At 53.9% G+C, this 15,224-nt stretch overlaps 1 protein-coding gene across 5 annotated transcripts in view; it reads right to left on the minus strand.

Moving 5' to 3' along the window:
• Positions 1–9,669, minus strand: part of EPHA4 (EPH receptor A4) — a 142,699-nt gene extending 133,030 nt beyond the window's left edge. For 3 of the 5 annotated variants that reach the window (XM_049106451.1, XM_049106450.1, XM_025441476.3), the window contains exons 1-3: positions 9,516–9,668; positions 6,384–6,451; positions 1,448–2,111 (exon numbers count right to left, since the gene is read on the minus strand). In XM_049106451.1, coding sequence (XP_048962408.1) covers positions 1,448–2,111; positions 6,384–6,451; positions 9,516–9,606 — 823 coding nt within the window. In that variant the 5' untranslated portion in view covers positions 9,607–9,668. Of the gene's footprint in view, positions 1–1,447; positions 2,112–6,383; positions 6,452–9,515 lie in introns of all 5 variants that reach the window. The other 2 variants (XM_025441478.3, XM_049106452.1) reach the window with 1 other exon arrangement.
• Between the last annotated feature and the right edge of the window lie 5,555 nt (positions 9,670–15,224).

Consider the following 15,224-nt stretch of genomic DNA (forward strand, 5'->3'; position numbering starts at 1 on the left):
ATTTTATTTGTAATGAAATCACGACATTCCAATTATTATCCATTTCCGGAAACTACTAGCAAATCAAGAACACCACTTCAATAAAACAATATAAATTATAAAAAGGAAAGAATGCATAACTTATAACATCAAATGACCAAAAATGCAACTTTCTTCAGGTCATTCACTGTTGATTTCCAGTGGATTGTCCCATAGTTAATCCTGCCCTGTCATTAAGATGGTTGAAATGCCAGACAAATTGTTTGGCAGTCAGTTATTTTGGGGTCTTTAATCACCAAATCAGATGAACCATGTGGCAATCAGTCTACAGCTCAACAATCACCCCGAGAAAAGATGAATCAGATCTGTTCTAGTCGGGACCCAAGTTACACCGTAATAAGATTGGCGGCAGCAGACTATGGATAATCACGAAAAATAAACACCAAGCAAACACAAAAACCTTGGGATAACTGATTTTCTCTAGGCCTTAATCCACACACAGCACCAGCAATCCAGATAAACATGAACTCCTCTCGTCCCTTACTCGGAAACGAAGCTGCTATAGAGAAAAAGATTTTACAAACTCCCCAGAAAGGGGGAATAAGGGAAGAAAGAATCGCATACGCTAAACTCCATATAAGAAAAAAAAAATTAAATAAAAAACCACTTTAGTAATACGATAAGTAGTAATTCACATGATATAAAAGTCTACATTTCTGCAAACACTCAATAACCAAGATGGGTCACAATTTTCGCTATTGCCTGTGACCACACAGATCAAATAAGCCTCTCACTATCTCTTTATCACCTCCTCAGGGAAATCAAGAGGTCTTTCATCAAGATTAATGTCACTTGCAGAGCCTAGCAAGGGGCGCTCCGTGGAACAGAATGCACTTGAAACTTTGTCACTCTACTTCGTTGGACCGCGTCTACACAGGCCCAGGAGGCAGGAAACACTGTACTTTCCCCACACAGCTCCATCTTAACTAGCAGGCGGGAACTGCAGGAATGCCATCCTGATTTCACATGGAAGCCATTCGCGTATTATATTATATGGATATAATATATGGCACAAGAGAGATTTACCATCTTGGCCATTCTACCAGGTCCACGGACAGGAAAACTATGGTTGCAAAATGTGTCTGCCCTCTTCAAGAGAGGATCAATCAGGTCTGTTTCTTGAGCTTGTGCATTTACATTTCAGAGGGCACATCGAGCCGGTGCAGATCTGAGTGCCTGTTAGCAAATGTGTTTGGCCTTCTGCTGATTACACAGCATCATTTATTTTGTCAGTATTAGAAACGTCTTAGCCTTGCCACCTGGAGCTATAGCACTTACTCATTAGACCCCTCTGTCCCACCACATCCCACAGGGGCTGCTAATTACTGGCTTTACTCCATTTAGTCTCATCTCTGATTTAATTACGTGCACTAAGCCCTAATGAAAAGTACAATATGGCTCTCCTTACCTTGGCATTCTCCATTTCGCTCTTCGTGCCCAGCATTGCATAGGCAGTTGCCAATGGGTACCAGCCATTCACCATCTGCCCCACAGTACATTTTTGGCACATCCTTCTCTTCTGAGTTGTTGACACAGGAGCCTCGAACCTCCACCAGGGAAGACGTATCAGCCCCCGTGATGGTGTCTGGAAACTGGGCCAGATTGCGGACGGTGAGCGGACACTTCTTATAGAACACACGGACTGACACCAGGGCGATGCAAGCCCCCACATCCTGAAAAGCCAGATAAAACCCCTTTTTGCTCAACGGCCCTACATCCCGGATCTCGGTGTTCAGCTTCATGATCCTGTCACCAATGTCCACCTGGGTGAAGCTCTCGTCAGCAGCGATGGTGTCAATCTTGGCAAACTGGCTCTCTCGGATAAAACGCTCTTTGTCGTTGTCTGATTCATAGTAGTAGAGGTTGAACGTCTCCTTGCAAGTGCCCATGACACCTGGAAGGCTGTTGCAGTCTCTCAATGTGAACTTGATTTCAATGTACACCCTCTGCGCCCCTTCTCGGGTGATCCAATCAGTTCGGAGCCAGTTATTCTGGCTGGGTTCCATCACGTTGCACACTTGGTAGGTTCGGATTGGTGTGTTTTTTTCATCCATGATACTCACTTCCTCCCACTGCAAAGATCCAAAGGAAACGTGTCGATTACAGAGTGTCATCACACAGTGACTCGCCAGTTCCACTTTACCCTCACAGGACACTGAGGATTCTTGCTGCAAGGAGGAAGGAAGCTACAGAACACCAAGCCTCAGCAACAAACCTCTTATGGGAGATAAGATGGTATTTTATTGGGGATGTGATGGGGGTTTCGTTTTGTTTTTTTTTCTTTCTTTCTTTCTTTTTCTTTTTTTTTTTTTTTGTGTGTGTGTGTGTGTGGTTGTTTCATTCTTTTGCCTAAGATCCAGAAGCATGGGGAGATCTACCGCTTGTAAGTTCCCAGCAGTCGCTGGTAGTGGTCTCACAACCTCAGATTCACCTATTACAACAGCTACAATTTCAAGTGGCAACAGTTCAAATTTACTCATAAAATAAAAGCTAGTATGTGTATTGTTTCAACAACTGAGCAGAGACCTGCAAATTAAGAGCAGGAAGAAAGAAGCTTGCCAAAGGAAGACAATTATCAGATAATTAGTGATGCTCCTGTCAGAACTTTGCTCTCTAATGCCTAAAAAAAAAAAAAAGTCAGTTGAATTTTTTTTTTTTTTTTTTTTTTTTTTTTTGGCATTGTCACTATTCTTTAAAGGGGTAAAGAAAATCTCACTCTTCTGGTTTTGGTAATCCTGGGAAGATAGTTAACTTGATGGTTGGATTTCTCAAATCCACTGTCATTTATAACAATGAAACCCTTCTTCAGAGCAATGTATTCAATTCAGTATTCTTATTTTTAAGACATATACCCATAAGTAAACAAGGATGCACACAGACTTTGCTTCTAACTACCCTTTGCATATTGAAAATAAAATAGTAGGTGGTATTGATGATTGAAAGCCAGACAAAATTAAAGAAGGGTGGTGAGGTTTTCTTTGCGATCTACTTCCTCCCATAAAGATTCTAACAGTGGGACCATCTGAATTCGCGGTGACTGGAGTAGTAAAAATTCTCTCTCTCTCTCTCTCTCTCCTTTGCCACAGCTTTTAAAAATAATCCTAAAAGCATCAAGATTGTTTCGGGGGCTCCTATAAGGCTAGTAGGCAGCCTCCAATTCTTCACAAATATCTACAGTAATGCATTTATATAGATCTGGTATAAATCAGCTTAAGTATCTAACACATGAATATAATTAGAAGAAAAAAGATAGTTAAAAAAAATCATATTCTATAATAGCTCCACTTAAAGCTCCATTCAATCCAACGAAGTACACAGAACCATAATGTCTCTTTTAACGGGTTTTCCATCTGTGCATTGGAAAACTATTAATGGATGGAAATGTTACTATATGAAGGGCCATACTGCATAAAATTCTGTATCCCTTTCATCTGCTACCATTATGAAAGTTGGAACTGGGAGGGATAAGTGCCCTGTGGTGATTAAAATTTCTTTTTATCCGCTAAGCAATAAATCACCAGTAATTTACTTATTTGGGGAAATTCATGTAAATCCAAAAATAGATCTCCACCTTCAAAAAAACCCCACTCAGCATGCTTCTCATCTCAGAACAAAGGGAATACGGAAAAACACATTTATCAATGTAAATGAAAGCACACAGGGATATCTCCACAGAGTTCATACAGGATAGTCCGGGTCTAATGTGAATTTTCCAGCCTGACCCTAATTGTCTAAACACATTGATCAATTCACCAGAATGATGACAAATCTCACCTTACTTTTGTGTTTTACAATCAGTGTCAGAAACTCAAAACACTCCTTTAAATGAACACTGCCAAGAAATTAGGCTTTCACTACACTGTTACCAACAGAAGCCATTACTTCCTATTATTATTTTCTGTTTAGTTGTTCTTACAGAAAAAAAAAAAAAAAAAAAAAAGGAACAGCCAGTTGTCTCTGACTCTATTTCATATTTCACTTTGTGGTATCGTCAAGTAAGTTTTCTTATTTGTCTTTAACAAGAACAACAAATAAATGTCATTATTTATCAACAAAACCATGACCCCCAGTGCCCAGCCGAGACAGATGTGAACCGCTTGAGCTACAAATAGAAATTTCAGAATAACCCAAAGACAGAAATGTGCTTTTCATCTTCAGATAGAAAACAATTTTTGTCAAGCAAATCCACCCAGAGTTGGTAGGTAATTTAATTCCTCTCTTCATCCTAAACCTGAAAAAGTTCTCTTTGATGACAAAATCTACAGATTAATGGAACTTCATAGTTTGGCACATCATTTCTCAATGGCCACTACACATGTGGGAATGGCTAATTCTATGATACGTAAACAAAACTTCATAGTTGAGGAAAGAAAGATGTTGCATCCTGCATTCGGGAGCCTACATTCAGCCCGTTAAAAAGTTCTCGGTTGGACACAAGCAGCTATGTAGGCGTGGTATCATTTTTAAGAGACTTCGAGACACCAGAAAGAAGTTTCGTGTTTAGAAGAAGTGAGCAGGTGTTCTTCGGGCAGTTTGGGGGTGGGTGCGGGCTATGGAATGTCTACGGCCTATTAGGTTGCAGTGAAAGCTTTCCAGAAACTAGATAGACCACAGGCAGTACTCAAAAATGCGTCATTCCTTGACTTTAAACAGGTCACATGTATATTTAGTGTAACAAGTTGGATCCCAAATCATACAGGATGCATTCATTCTCCCTCCAAACTTGAGAGCAGCCAGTAGAAAATAAGACTCATTAAATTTTTAAAGCACTAATACCTTCCACCTTCAATTTTGCCAGGAGTTCTAATACGCTGAGTCTACAGAGCTTTACTCCTGGGGTAGCCTGGGAAAGCCTCCCTGAATCAGTGACCTTTCCAGGGTATAGGATTAACAAGAGTCTGACTCTCACAAGATAAAGCTGTACCTTTCTTCACAGTCAAAGGACTGAGGGCAATTGCCTGCAATCAGCAGTGAATACAGCCTGTCTACACTGCCAGAGGCCTGCCAATCACTTCTCCCTCCCTTTAAAAAAATGGTTTTGAGGGCCGCCTAGAATTTTTTTCAGCAGAGATCCAACCAACTGCAGTCAAGTTCAGGCAGAAAAACAGAAAAGGCCAGGCAAATCTCTGTTTTATTTCACCCGGGCTGCAAGGCCTGCTGTGGGAAGAGACGCCTTAAAATTCTCCATTTTCGTGACAAGTTTCTTGCCTTATTTTTAAGACCTTCTGTCTGTGACAGCAGTCTCTGTGAATCTTTACCTTTTTTGATCCTCTACTGTTTATTCAATGGACAGGTGTGAAGCCCCATACTGGGCGCTGGCTGGCAGGACCATCTCCCTCTGCGAAAGCCTCCCTGTCTTTCACCTCCATTGCTTTTAATCAAGTGATTCAGCCGTAGATTATCAAGTACATGCAGGCAGAATGATCTTGATTTTTAACGGATGTGAGAGTTACTTAAATTTGGCAGAAGGCAGAGTTACATGCTATACTGATTTCTGTCCAAAGCCGAGTCATCCTGCCCTCTTCCGAAGGGCAGAGCCGGAGAACGGGGGCCACTGCCCTAACTGCATCCTCTGAATCTTCAGAGGGAGGTGGTGGGGGCACATTTCAGAAGAAATGGACAGTGAAGCGCTGTCTCATACTTATAGTCCAGCTTCCCCTTCCCCAAAGGCTCGAGGTTCCCAACACATCAACTTAGTACATTCAGCACCAACAATACAAAAGCTTGGGTTCTTCTCTGCAGGTGTTGTGCCCCTGGCACGAGTTCGTAGGGCTTCCCCCCTCTCAGTGGGCAAGAGAGCTACAGTGGATTTAAGGTTGTGAGAGGTAAGGACGCTCCCCTCGGCACCACCCCCAACCTCACCCCCCACCCCCGCCACATGTAGCTTATGCCCCAAACTAAACTTGTGCCTGGTACAATCAGAAATGTTTTGTCCCTGATATCTTTATTTATTCATTCTCCTCATCTGGGAACAGAACAATTGCTCTAAAATTAACCCTGTCAGGGACTTCACGGCCATCACAGTAATAGGCACAAATTCTAATTTGGTTCCTGGATCGTATTTCTTGTCGGTATTTTAGTTTTAAACAGGCATCTAAGTCTATGCTTCCACCAATCTCCTAACTTCGAAACCCCTTTCTGCCCTTTTGGTTTCTAGTTCTTCCATGACAGAGCTATCCAAAGGGAGTATAGGATTTCTCCGACAAAGCGTAATTCACTTCATAGGCCATGGTGGAAATCTGACCCCCTCACCACAATCAACAAGAATCAAGCCATTAGGACCCTCGGAAAGTTGCTAATCATTCCTTTTTACCCTTTGGATCAGAGAGCAACTCGGAACTTACCCCTCCTTCCAGAGGGCTCGCTATCCACCCAAGTTCTCCCTGAACAGATCTGGAATCCAATAAGGTTACTGCAAGAAAACAAAGAAAAAAATGGATTAATTTCCAATTGCAAAAAAGCCAATACTACAAAAACCATTTGCCTGAGCGTTTCCATATGTGCTGGGGGTGTGCATATCCAACTCTGATCAAAACCTAAACTCGGTCTCACTTATGTAAATAATCATTACTTACTTGATCTTTTCCCCTCTTTAAATCTGCACGTTCTTATTTATTTAACTTGCTTAGCATTTAAAATTCCATCCCAGGACTGAGCTGATTCATTTTCTAAAAAGGATGAATAGGGAATCTCAAGTACAATTCAAAAAAATAAATATATCTACGTAGGGCAGTTACACTCCAGAGCAAAATCCGCATTCATCTCTGTCTGGTATCTACTAGAGTTATTTGTTTTTGCAAGTTTCGGATGACCACATAACTCATCAGCGTGGTGACGGAGCCACAAGTGAATTCTAACAGAGAGCACTCATAGGGTCATGAAGAGGCTCTCTCCTCTACAATTTCATTTTTTCCCTCCTGCACCAAATAAACAGGTCCTGGTTGTGGTATCCGCTGCTGCTGCTTTTTTGGGTAAATATCAAAGTTTCAGAAAGGGGTCAGGGCAGACCTGTAGAATTAGAACGCCGACTCAATGGAGTATTCTCTTCCCGGGGTCTTTTGGAAGACGACCGGGGACTGTGCTCCCCAGCCTAGGAGGAAATCACTGGCTTGAATTTTAGGTTGAGGAGTGTGGCCTAATAGATCTCCCGTCTGTGCTGCACCTAAGCGCGAGCGTCAACGTTTCGTGGGGAGGGGAAAGGGGAGGAAGGCTACAGAGCCGCTGTACCCCACCCAGGCTGGAAATGTCCTAGGCACCGGCGACATTGAAAAGGACACAATGGATTCCTAACCTCTCCACATTCTCTTTCCCACCGAGATCTGCAGGCCTGGGGGTCGAAAGGCCCAGCTCAAAGGAACCACTGGGTTATTAATTTGATCAGTGAGGCTGGCTCCTCCGCTGGGGGAGGGGTGGGAATGGGGAGCCCTCCCCCTGGCTCCTGGGCACTCGGACGCTCCATCTCACCGCCAGGCCCCTCAATTCCGCCCACCTTCCCTCTTTGCATCCCCAAATCGAAGGAGCTACAAACAGCTGCTTTCTCCTGGTTTTCCCCGAGAAGCCTGAATTCCTAGGGTCTCTTAATTATTTTAAAATGTAGAGCGTTCCCTGGGTCGCTCCCGCCCGGAGTTGTGCCCCCCCCCCTCCCCATTCCCTCTTCTGGGTCCCTAGAGAAAAGCCCGCTACATCCATTTGGATTTATGTAAGGTGGATTAGGGACACAAAAGGAACAATAAGACCCAATTTACAAAAAAAGGGAGGGAGTAGAAAGGGAGGGTAAAAGGGAGAAAAGGAAACGTGATGGGAATAAAAAGCAACAAAATGAATTAATTTTTAGGGGGGAGGAGGGGCCGGTGGGGGAGTGGGAGACACCCCCCTTCGTTCCACATCAGCCTACGGCCCCTTCCACATCGTTTTTGTCTAGCGCTCCCAAGTTCTCCTTCCAAAAGAAGAGGCAAGAAAGCGGAGGGGGGAAAAAAGAAAAAAAAAAAAAAGAGGAAAGAAAATCTCCGTTCCGCCTGGTGCCAGAGGGGTCTCGAGGGACGTCCTAACAAGTGCGCGAAGTCGCCGGGAGGAAGCGAGATGCAGGATCCCACCAAGGAGCGAGCCCGGGGACCGAGGGGCCGCAGCGGCCGAGGAGCCCCCGAGCCAGTTAGGAGGAGGGGGCGGGCGCGGGGCGCGGGGAGCGGGGCGCGGGGGGCGCGGGGCGCGGGGCGCGGGGGGCGCGGGGCGGGGAGCGGGGGGCGCCCTGGCCTCCTAACGGCGCCGCCGGCAGGTGTGCGCTCTCCCCGGCCTCCGCCTGGCGAGCTCCGGGTACCGGCCGCCCAGCCGAGGCTAAGTTGGCTTTTGGCTCCCTCCTTCGGATCAGGGGAAATGACGGATTGCGCGGGGATGCACGGACGGGTTCCGCGGAGACGGACGGACGAAGGGACGGATGGATGGACAGACGGATGCGGAGGCAGCGGGGCTGTGGGAGGCTGGAGGCGCCGACCGCGCGGTCCGGGCACTCCCGCGGGGCACACCGCCGTCCGCGTCCACGCGGGCCCCCGCGCGCCCACACGCGCGCATCTGTGCGCGGGCACACGCGCACACACACTCACGCGCGCACACACACTCACGCGCGCGCGCACACGCGCACACTCACACTCACGCACACTCGCCCACGCGCGCACACTCACACACGCACGCACGGAAGCTGGACGGTCCACACCGCCCCCCTACGCGGAGGCGCGTCCGCACAGCACGTCCGAAGGGGCGCGCGGGGTGGGCGCCGGGAGGGCCCGGCGGGTCCCAACTAGCGCCGCGCGCGGACCGCTCTGGGGCGAAACCCGGCGCTCGTGCGCGGCAGTGGCCGGCGGGCTCCGAGGTCCGCGGGGGATGCGCGGGCAGCGGGCCCCGGGCCGGGGTGGCATCCGCGGCCCGGCCCGGCCCGGCCCGGCGGGGGACGCAGCTGCCGCCCGCAGCCACCGCAGTCGGGTCCCCGCGGCCCGCGAGGGCGCCCCGGCCGCCGCGCCGCCGAGGCCCCGGAGCCGGTCCCGGGAAGCCCGGGGCTCGGGAAACTTTGCAGAAGCCCGAGCTCCGAGGCTCGTGCGGGCACCGGCGGCACCGCAGCCTCGCTCGGCTCCCGGCCTCCGCCCCCCTGCCCGGGGCCGGCTGGGAACGCGACGTCCCGGTAATTCCTTTATCCCCCGAGCCCCGGCGCCGGCTCCCGCGCGTCCCCGGGGCCCCTGGCGCTCGCCCCGCCGGCCCAGGCGGATAAACTTCGTCCTCTCGCCGCAAACTTGGGTCGCCGGGCGCCGCACGGGGACGGCCGGGGCAGGCTCCCGCCGCTCCGCAGTCCCCGCGAGGCCCCCCCCGCGCGCGCCGACCCGGGGCGCAGCCTCCCGGGGGCCCCGCGCACCCTCCGGCCGCGCGCTCGGGGGCGTCCGCCCGCAGACCCGCCTCTGCCCCGGGGCCGGGAGGGGCCGCCGCGCTCTCACCTTCGTTCGCGGGGTACACCCTGGAGCCGGTGACGGCGTCGCAGATCCCAAAGAGAAGCGGGAAGAGGGCGAAATACAGAATCCCAGCCATGGCTCGCCGGTGCCAGCGCCGCTCCTGCCGCTCCTATCCCAGCGGAATAAATGCTTAAGTTAGGGGAGCCGCGGGCTGAAGACATTGCCAAGGGGGCGGGCCCGGCCCGTGACGCGCGCCTGCCAGTCCGCCGCCCGCAGCCAATGGGGGCGCGCACAGGCCGGCCCGGCCCCGCCCCGGCGCCCGAGGCCCCGCCCCCGCCCCCGCGGCCCCGCCCCCGGCTCCGCGCGGCGCGCGGTCTCCCCGGGCTGCGGCCGCGGCTCTGCGGGGCGCCCTCCCCCCGGGACGCGGACGGCGCCGGCCCTGGAGCGCGCCCCCGGCTTCCGAGCGGGACCGCCGCCCCGCCCCCCCCGCCACGGACGGCGTGGGACCGAGGAAACGGTCCTTCCACGCAGTAAAATAAGCATAGAGTTGCCCTGCCCGTCGCCGCCCTCTGCCCGAGGGTCGGACCGCGCCCCGGGGCTGCACCGGCCCCGCGCTCGGCCCCCGGCCCCGTCGGCGTCCGCCCGGGCCCCCAGCTGCCGGGGCCGCGAGCACCCGCGAGCACCCCGCGTGCACCCCGCGAGCACCCCGTGAGCACCCTGCGTGCACCCCGCGAGCACCCCGAGAGCACCCCGCGAGCACCCTGAGAGCACCCCGAGAGCACCCCGCGAGCACCCTGAGAGCACCCCGCGAGCACCCCGCGAGCACCCCGCGTGCACCCCGCGAGCACCCCGCGTGCACCCCGCGAGCACCCCGCGAGCACCCTGCGTGCACCCCGCGAGCACCCCGAGAGCACCCTGAGAGCACCCCGCGTGCACCCCGCGAGCACCCCGAGAGCACCCCGCGAGCACCCTGAGAGCACCCCGCGAGCACCCCGCGAGCACCCTGCGTGCACCCCGCGAGCACCCCGCGTGCACCCCTCGAGCATCCCGCGTGCACGCCTCGAGCACCCCGCGAGCACCCTGCGAGCACCCGCTTGCACCCCGCGTGCACCCCGAGAGCACCCCGAGAGCACCCCGCGAGCACCCTGAGAGCACCCCGCGTGCACCCCTCGAGCACCCCTCGAGCATCCCGCGTGCACCCCTCGAGCACCCCGCGAGCACCCGCGGGCAGGGCGGCGGCCGGGCGGGGAGGCGCATCACCGGCCACCGACGGCTCCGGGTCGCACAACGCGGAGCAGCCCTCGGGCCGCGCGTCCCGTCCTCAGCCCGGGGTGGTGCCCGGTCCCCGCCGGCCGGAGAGGGCGGCCCAGCCCCGCGCCCCGACGGCCCGGGCGCCCCGGGACGGGACCGCACACCTCGCGGCCGCCCGCCCCGGCCCCGCGCCTGTCGCCGCCCCCTGCGCGTCCGTCTGCCCCGAGGCCCCGCCGCGGGAACGGCCCCCCGAGCGCCGCCCGGCGACCTCCGACGCGACTCGGGCGCCTCCCCCGACGCTAACGGGGCCCGACTCCGGCCTCGGCCCCCCGCTCCCTCCCCCAGGCCGCCCGCCGTCCGCCTCCCTCCAGGCCGCCCCGGGTCTTCCGCGGGAGCCGGGTCCCAGCGGGGGGGGGGGCGCCCGCGGCCGGTGGCGGCGCCTCTCGCGCTCGGGCGGCGGCTCTCCGTGGGGCAACCGCGCCACCTGCCGGCCAGACGCGGGGCTGCGTCGCCCCCGCGGAAGGGCGAGCGGACAAAGGCCGCAGCCCCCGCAGCCCCCGGCCCCGCAGGCCCCCGCAGCCTCGCGCAGCCCGCAGCCCCCCGGCCCCCTGCAGCTCCCCGCAGCCCCCAGGCCCCCGCAGCCCCTGCAGTCCCCCGGCCCCCTCAGCCCCCCAGCAGCCCCCCTGCAGCCCGCAGCCCCCTGCAGCCTCCCGCAGCCTCCTGCAGCCCCCCGGCCCCCTGCAGCGCCCCGCAGCCCCCAGGCCCCCGCAGCCCCTGCAGCCCCCAGCAGCCCCCCGGCCCCCGCAGCCCCTGCAGTCCCTCGGCCCCCTCAGCCCCCCAGCAGCCCCCCGCAGCCCGCAGCCCCCCGCAGCCTCCCGCAGCCCCCAGCAGCCCCCCGGCCCCTGCAGCCCCCTGCAGTCCTCCGGCCCCCTCAGCCCCCAGCAGGCCCCCGCAGCCCCCTGCAGCCCCCGGGCCCCCACAGCCCCCCGCAGCCCCCCGGCCCCCTCAGCCCCCCAGCAGCCCCCAGGGCCCCCAGGTCCCCAAGGCCCCCCGCAGCCCGCAGCCCCCCGCAGTCCCCCGGCCCCCGCAGCCCCCTGCAGCCCCCGGGCCCCCACAGCCCCCCGCAGCCCCCCGGGCCCCATAGCCCCCCAGCAGCCCCCCGCAGCCCCCTGCAGCCCCCTGCAGCCCCCGGGCCCCCACAGCCCCCCGCAGCCCCCCGGGCCCCATAGCCCCCCAGCAGCCCCCCGCAGCCCCCTGCAGCCCCCTGCAGCCCCCGGGCCCCCACAGCCCCCCGCAGCCCCCCGGGCCCCATAGCCCCCCAGCAGCCCCCCGCAGCCCCTAGGGCCCCCAGGTCCCCAAAGCCCCCCGCAGCCCGCAGCCCCCCGCAGCCCCCCGGCCCCCGCAGGCCCCCAGCAACCCCCCAGCCCTTGCAGCCCCCGCAGCCCGCAGCCCCCCGCAGCCCCCGGGCCCCTCCGCCCCGGGACAGCCGCAGCCTTGCAGAAACCCAGCAACTTGGGCCGCGCGCGGGGGGGCGAGGTGGGCAGCGCTGAGCGGCCCCGGTATTTGGGCTCCGGGGGGGGGGGGAGGCCTCCTGAAACGTGGGGGTCAGAGGAGACGGAGACGGGCTGGGCTGCCCTTATGGTAGCCACAGTTTCCACACAAGTAAAAGGCGGGAGAAGTGCACACGGGGGATTTTTATGTTTGTGTCTATAAATCATGTATAGATGTCTGCACGAAGACCCTTTGAGGGATTCACTTCTAGATGCTCACGTGTGTCTTCCTGAGTTTTATGCGAAAAGAAGATGAAATGGTGGCTCCCGTCACTTGGCACAATGACCGGGGGAGAGGAAAGAGCGATCTGAAATCTGTCTAAAACGTTTTTAAACAATAGGTGCGGGCTGCGCCTCCGCACGACTCTGCGTTGTACACGTGCGTGTGGTTGGAATGGGAAACTGACCGGCCGCCTCCTTCAAAACAGTGGAATTTCTAGAACATGTACCATTTTTCCCCTCGTGGGATATGCACACTGAATATTAAAGGCTTTGCAGCCACAGCTGCTGGAAAGCAAGGCATCGTTTGCCAGGGTACATCCAGTGACTGCCCCTTTTTTCTTCCCATTTTCCTCTTCCGGACCCCAAAGCAACCCGGTGACCTGGAGCACCGAAAGGCAAGAAGTGCTAACTTGGAAAACTGAACTAGAACTTCCTCTTTAAAGAATTTTCTGAGATGAATATCAGAAATGAGCTACTGAAAATTCTGCCTTCCTAGAGGGGAGTTCTCTAACCTAACAGGCATGGTTCCTCCCCAGAAGAGGGCAAAGTGGAAAAACAGATGGTGGCCCAGTCCCTCCTCGGTGTGGAACCCCCCATTTTACTGGAAAACACCTAATAATTTTCAAGCATTAGAGAGTATTTGCAACAAATCAGTCACTCACTGGGGTCATGAGCATACAGTAGGATACCATAATCTCAAAAAGTACCTAAAACCACCTTCTTTTAAAATAAATTAGCTTGACTCCAGAGTAAATCAACTCTAAATGCCGAGAGTATTTTGAATCCATTAAGAGACCTGTCAAAATATATGTGTTTATAAGCTTAATGAATATTGTAATCCCCTATGTCAAAAAATTGGATAGATTTTTTTTTTTTTTTCCCTTTGTGGACAGTCCCTACAACAAAGACTTGCGCTTCCAAGTAGATCTTAAATGCTAAGTTGGATTAAGGTTGATTTCCTGAGGTCTTTCTTTCTTTCTTTCTTTTTCTTAAGTTTTTATGTATTTATTCATGAGAGACACAGAGAGAGGCAGAGACCCAGACAGAGGGAGAAGCAGGCTCCCTGCAGGAGGTCCCATGTGGGACCCGATCCCAGGACCCCGGGGTCACACTGTGACTGAACAGTCTGCTAGGTTTTTTAGCGTCTTTAGCTGGACTTCCCTGGACGTAGGTCTTGTTGTCAACCAAATGGAAGCCCCAACAGTACTGCAATGACTCTGTCGTAGCCAGAAGCATGGTTTTCCAGACAGACAGCTAGCTGGTCTTTCACTAGCTGTGTATCTTTGGGTAAGTTATGTAACGTCTCTGAGATATGGTTCCCTCACATGTAAATTGTAGTTATGTTATGAGATTCTTCTAAACATTGAATGAATTTTGTAGAGCACCTAGGATAATGCCTGGCACGTGGTAGGCAGTTATTACCCTCAAATAATATTTCACAATAACTATTTAGGGTAATAACATAATCATTTAATATCAATAATTTCATGTTATTTTTTAAAAGATTTTTATTTATTTATTCACAAGAGACACACAGAGAGAGGCAGAGACACAGGCAGAGGGAGAAGCAGGCTCCCTGTGGGGAGCCCGATGCCAGACTCGATCCCAGGACCCTGGGGTCACGCCCTGAGTCGAAGGCAGACGTTCAACCACTGAGCCCCCCAGGGCGTTCCTAATTTCATGTTATTAAGCAAGAAATCATTTATTCAGTTTGAGGCTTCCTTTCCACTGTGACTTAGATCTTGCACTTCCATGAGTGAAGGATGTTTTGTTCCACCAACTCCTAGAGTAGGGTGGGAAATAAATCCTAAATTCTTCCCTTCCTTCAATGTTGATTTGTTACGGCTCATGCTCAGCTCATATTCCTGGATGGCACGGTTGGATTTGAACCTCGGGGTTGCGCTTATCTCCCATTGTAATAGTTTCAAAAGCAATTAAGTGAAACCAGGTGCAGGGACCCCCAAGTCCCACAACCAAATCAAAATATCCGTGATCGTGAGTCACCAAAGCTCTAATGACGCAGCCAACTGGGTCAGGGAGGACACTCCTGACCATCAACCACCACCTGAAATATTGTAACCCAAAACCACATTTGGGGAGCCTCCTTCGAGCTTCCAGAACACCCTTTTGGAGATTTCATTCTTTGATGTCAAGGCTTTGATGCTATTTCTGATGCAAATAAGAAGCAGGACTCTTGTGAGCCCTTGACAACTGACTGGGGAAAATGGCCACAGAGCTCAGGTCCTGAGGAGTCAGAAGAGTGAGGACAAGACGGAGGGAAAAAGCCTTTCCGTGACTCACTGAGCTGGAAAAGGACAAGGAGTTCTCCAGGAAGAAAGCTTTTCTGAAACTTTGGCACGGTACCCGAATTTTAATTCGGTTCTGGTCAACGTTTGCCAAGCGCCTACTGTATACCAAACACATGTTTAACGTGTCAGAATTTTCTTCTCGGCTCTGACCATGCATGACATCTACCACCCAGGGAGGTGGGGGACACTGTGTCATCCTTGGGGCCGCCAAGAGGGAGGTAGAGAGAGAGGAAGACACTCCAGTTCAGTCCTGGGGCCGCTCTAGCCCCCAAGAACTGAACATTTCGTAGAGGCAATGAACCTTTCCACAGGAGAATTTGGAAGGAGTCATTTGCATCTGTTCTCTGGCCGTGTTTTGGGAACATGAGTTAAATGTTGAAACTATTTTATTGCACAGGCAGGAAAGCCATGCCCCCAAAGAA

This window comes from Canis lupus, chromosome 37 (assembly GCF_003254725.2).
Source record: "Canis lupus dingo isolate Sandy chromosome 37, ASM325472v2, whole genome shotgun sequence".
NCBI classification, from domain to species: domain Eukaryota; kingdom Metazoa; phylum Chordata; class Mammalia; order Carnivora; family Canidae; genus Canis; species Canis lupus.